The 5429-nt window shown below is 38.4% G+C and overlaps 1 protein-coding gene across 1 annotated transcript; it reads left to right on the top strand.

The window, feature by feature from the left end:
- The first annotated feature begins 394 nt into the window (after positions 1-394).
- Positions 395-1675, top strand: LOC127122455 (uncharacterized). The gene is made up of 4 exons (XM_051052793.1): positions 395-427; positions 520-1047; positions 1233-1364; positions 1439-1675. Exons 1-4 carry the CDS (start codon positions 395-397, stop codon positions 1673-1675), a joined length of 930 nt encoding a protein of 309 aa, XP_050908750.1.
- Positions 1676-5429: the final 3754 nt, after the last annotated feature.

Genomic DNA, 5429 nt, shown 5'->3' with positions numbered 1-5429 from the left:
TTTGTAATTTTCATGCATTTTGTCATGATCTCACTTTGTCCACATGTTTTTAATGATTATAATAGATTTAGAAAAACGTAAAAAAGGATATGATGGGTAATGTGTTGCATTTGTTTGTAGACGTGTATGATGGTCTTTTGTCATCATCGAAACTTGCGATCGTATGTTGTATGACTCTTTGTCTTTACAAGGAACACTGGAAATTTAGGGTTAACACCTTTTAGGATGCCATTTACAATGGAACCAGAAGCATGTACAAGATTCCTTTGAAATTTAGGGTTTAGGTTGAGTGATTTATGTGTTTCTTTGGTTTTTAATTCCATGGTTGTAGTACTGATTATGTGTTTTTATGGTTCTACTTTGTTATTAGGTTGAGTGATTTATTGCCGAAACTATGACATCATCAAAAAATGGCGACGAAACTGAAGTAAGTAATAGGCATAGGTTTAAACTTTTATTTGTTTACATATTCTAGTTGGTTTGCGCCGTTGGTTAATCAAGTTTTTTCATGAATTTAAGGTGCGAATGAGGCATAACTGTATCCCGGTGAATTTGAGCAGCATCAATGAAAAGTTAACAAAAACTCAACATGCTCACATAGAATGCACCCCATTCAAATGGGCGATGGATATTTCTAACAACTTCTCAATCTCAGGTGGTTTATTATGGGAGTTGGTAAGTAGATGGGACGTACGTAGTAGGGGATTTAGGGTTAGGGATAGAATAGTTCCCTTTAGTACAGTTGGTGTTTCTTTTGCTCTTGGATTGTCTATTGTTGGTAAGTCTCTAGTAGTAGAAGAAGATCAACAATGTGAAACATTAGATATATTTAAAGGGACTGAGGTAACCATTAACAATATCCACAAACAACTTTGTTACCGTAAGAAAAAATTAGTTAATTTTGTTAGACTTTACATATTACTTGCATTTGCGGAGTTTTACTTTCCCAAAACATGGAATAAGGTATTTACGGGATTTGTTAAGCAATTGGATGATTTGGATTCCCTTGATGCCCATAGTTGGGGCATTGATGTTTATAACTTTGTGGTTTCTAGTTTATGTGAGTCTTCAGTTGTGTTGAAGGAGGGAAAAAACATGGCACAAAGACATTTAAACGGGTGTGCTGCCATATTGTAGGTAAATATATTATACTACTTTATAGTTCCATATTGTGTTTTGAAACTTTAAAACTTTTAAATTTTGAAATTTACAACTCCTAATATTTGTTGCAGATTTGGGCATTCAACCACTTATCTTTGGGGAAAGCACCAACTGTTTCTATGTTTAGTTTTCCACGTGTATTGAATTGGCTGGTTATAAGTATGCAGAAGAAAAATATTGAAAAAGCATTTGAAAAAAATATGGTAAGATTTTGTGTGTTTGAATTGAGAAAATTAGTTTTTCTATTGTTGTGTGTTGATTGACTTTTTTTTGTTAGATAATTGATAGAGTGGTTGCAACAGAGGAAGAGCTAAAATATGACATAATCAATGTTGCTCTGTCTGAACAAGGACAACAGTTTATGGATGTTATTGATTATCATAGATTGGTGGCTGAGAATAAATATTTTAAAGAGAGGATAATTATTTTTGAGTATGAAGTGAGGATGATGAAAGAGGCGAGAGTTAACACTCCGTTTGAGGAGGAGGTTGTCAAGATGATCGACAACTTGTGAACTTTATCACTGAAGATGAAGTAGGAACTTTTGTTGGAGATGTTGGACATAACACTCCATTTAATGATGATGCCAATGTTGCGGAAAATCAATCAAAGTCTAAATCCAACATGGCTACAAGAATGAGGAAGAAACCAAGGAAGCTTGGAAAAAGAATCAAACTTAATTTGTAAATCATTAGTGTTATAGTGTAGTATTTGTGTAATATGTATTGCAGAACTTGTACCAATTAAGATATGTTGTAGTGCAATGTTGACAATTTGTGGTTGTGTTTTGTTTATGTGCATAATGTCCTGATTATGTTATCGTTCATTTTATGGTTAATATGTTGAGAATGTGTTGAGTATGTTATAGTTCATTATGTTGTTAATGTGTTATAGTGAATATTGTTCCATCAATGTATTAACCAAGCCTGATTTAACAATTTCCCTTGTTTTGAAGTCTGGAACTGCATTAACCAACTTCATGAAATGTATTAACCAGGTCTGGGACTGCAATTTCCCTTGTTTTAAAGTCTGAAACTGCAATTTCCCTTGTTTTATAGTCTGGAACTGCATCAAGCAAAGTTAAACTTTCATTAACTAACTTCATGAAATGTATTAGCCAAGTCTGAAACTGCAATTTCCATTGTTTTAAAGTCTGGAACTGCATCAAGCAAAGTTAAACTTTCGTTAACCAATTTCATGAAATGTATTAACCAAGTCTGAAAATGCAGTTTCCATTGTTTTAAAGTTTGGAACTGCATCAAGCAAAGTTAAACTTTCATTAACCATATTCTCTGCCATAATGCATCGAAGTCTTTCGACACATATTCTCCACCGCCATCAGTCCTCAGAATCTTGATCTTTCGATCACTTTGTCTTTTGACCATAGATTTAAACTTGGCAAATACCTCGATCACTTCACTTTTCTTCTTGATCAGGCAAGACCACAGTTTTCAACTGAAATCATCTATGAATGTAACAAAGTATTTGTTACCTCCAATCGAATCCACCTGGAGAAGACCACATACATCAGAGTATATGACTTCAAGAATTTCCTTCGACTTTCTTCTTGCATCCTTACTAAAGTTGTTCTTATATTGCTTCGCCTGCACGCATTCTTCACACACTTCGTTTGGAATGTCGATTTATGGTAATCCTGAAACCATATTTCTTCTCTTCAAATCTCTGATGTCTTTGAAATTGAGATGACCAAGTCTATAATGCCATATCCATTCATCTCTGTTGGCTGCTGTTGCAAGGCACTTATGCTCCATCACATTTAGTTCAATCTTGAAGGTTCTATTATGAGACATTGGAGCTTTCAAGATCAACCTTCCATTTGAGTCGAGAACTCTCATCATCTTGTCTTTGATTGACACCTTGTAGTTCTTTTCGACTAACTACCCTATGCTGAGCAAATTTCTTTTCATGCCTGGTATGTACAACACATTTGAAATTACTGACCTCTTGCCATCTTTCCTCATAATCAGAACATCACCAACACCTTCAGCTGCTAGAGTGTCGTCATTTTCAAATTTCACCATGTTCTTCATTGAGGGCTTTATGTTGACAAACCAATCTTTCCTTCCAGACATGTGTGGTGAGCATCCTGAGTCCAAGTACCATTGATCCTTGAATCTCTCTTCATCTCTTGCTGTAACCATCAACAATGTCTCTTCTTCTTCTTCATGTTTCGCCAGCTTTACATAAGCTTCTTGATTCTTCTGCTTTTCTGGACAATCACTAGAATATGGACCATACCTTTGACAATTGTAACACTGAATGTGACTCTTGTCTGGCTTTTGACCTCCACCTCTTCCTCTACCTGCAAGACCACCTCTTTGGTTGCCTTGGTTCTAGGGTTTTCCGTGATTCGACCAGGTTCCTTCTTGATGATGTCGACTAGTCAAATTATTGTAACCTCCTCTACCTTTGTTTCCATTCCAACTTCCTTTGCCTCTTTTTTTTTTTCTGATTGCGCCTGCAAAGCCATATCACTCTTCGACTTTCCTGCAACTCTTTCAGTCATTCTTTGTTCATGAGATTCAAGCATCCCTTGAAGCTCTTCATTTGTCAGTTTTGACAAATCTTTCGATTCTTCTATGGCTACTACCACATGGTCGAACTTTGGAGCCAACGGCCTCAAGATCTTTCTGACAACAGATCTTGATGTCAACATTTCTCCACATACCTTGACTTGATTCACCCGTTTCGTAACCTTGGTGAAGAAATCAGTTATGCTTTCATTGTCTTCCATCTGAAGTAATTAATACATCCTTTTGTGAGTTTGTAACCTCACCTCTTTCACCTTCTCTGCGCCTCCAAATGACTTCCCTAGAATTTCCCATGCTTCTTTCACTAACTCTGCATCACTAACCTTTTCAAAGTTATCTGCATCAACACATTGATGGATTATAAAGAGAGCTTTATAATATTTCTTCTTCAATTCTTTATGTGCAACCTTTTCTTGATCTACCGCGTCTTCTGCAAGCGTTGTCACTCCTTTCTTCACAAGATCCCAAAGATCTTGATAATAGAACATAACCTTTATCTTCTTGAACCAATTCTCATAATTTTTGTTCTTGAGAATCAAAAGATTTGCTGAAAAATACCCGTTTGGATGATTCGTTGCTGTCGCATCGCGCGAAAAACCGGCGGGAAAATAAGAACAACAGAGCCGCCACCGTGCGTTATTTATCCCAAAAGAGGGAAAGGAAACGCTCAGAGTAAACCTGGGAAAGAACATGGTCTCGCGACCAAAGAGAATGGGTTCGGGAGTCGGTTATGCGAAGGGAAGGTATTAGCACCCCTACGCATCCGTAGTACTCTACGGGATCCACGCACAAAAGGAAGGAATATGGTCGCTAAACACTGCTCACACACACACACACTGGCTGAAGGAGACAAAAGAAACTGACTGAAACTGACTCGGCAGGATATCGCATCCTGGGCCTACTTAGTCTATCAGGCATAGACATCAGAGTCGAAGTAGTTCGGACTGGGGAAACAACACATGCTCGCTAGGATGTCGCATCCTATGCATACGTATCTTCTCGGACGAGAGAAGAATCAGAGCATTCGTAGCTCGGCTGACACGCACACAAACAAAAACAGGCAAAGGCAAACATGGAGCCCGACTGCCAATCACTGGACTTATGTCAGCATCCGAACCTAAACACACACAAGAAGGCAAACATGGAGCCTGAATGCCAATTGCTGGACTTACATCAGCATCCGAACCAAACACACGCACACTGGAACCCAAATGCCACTCGATGGACTTACATCAGCTTCCAAGCACACCACAACACAACAGGTTAATAGGGAGTCGGGGACTCGAGCCTATAACTGTCAAGCACACACTCAAACAGACAGACAACAAATTGCTAAGGAGTCAGGCACTCGAGCCTAGCAACTGTCAGACAACACACACGAAAAAGAAAAAAAGGGCGCCCGGAGAGATCAACTCAATCTCCTGCCTACATACTTCATCTGGTGTGAAGATCAGGGCGATGTAGTTCCCCTACGCAGGGACAAAGGTTCTAGCCTAACCAGATAACAGAGGGAGACACAACTCTAGGGAGACTACGACTCGAGCCTAGATGTTGTCATGCAAAATCAACCCTAAGTTAAGGTTTCTAGCTAAATGGCACAAGGGCCAACCTATCCTGAACAGACACAGGAAAAAGCAAAGTCTCGATTGCAACTAGGGCAAGAGAGAGGGGATATCTCAATCACAACAGGGGTGAGAGAAAAGAGAATTAGTGTTA

Source organism: Lathyrus oleraceus, chromosome 2 (genome assembly GCF_024323335.1).
Source record: "Lathyrus oleraceus cultivar Zhongwan6 chromosome 2, CAAS_Psat_ZW6_1.0, whole genome shotgun sequence".
NCBI lineage: Eukaryota > Viridiplantae > Streptophyta > Magnoliopsida > Fabales > Fabaceae > Lathyrus > Lathyrus oleraceus.
Note: the sequence above shows the minus strand (reverse complement) of the source record. Positions and strands in the feature narration are given on the sequence as shown.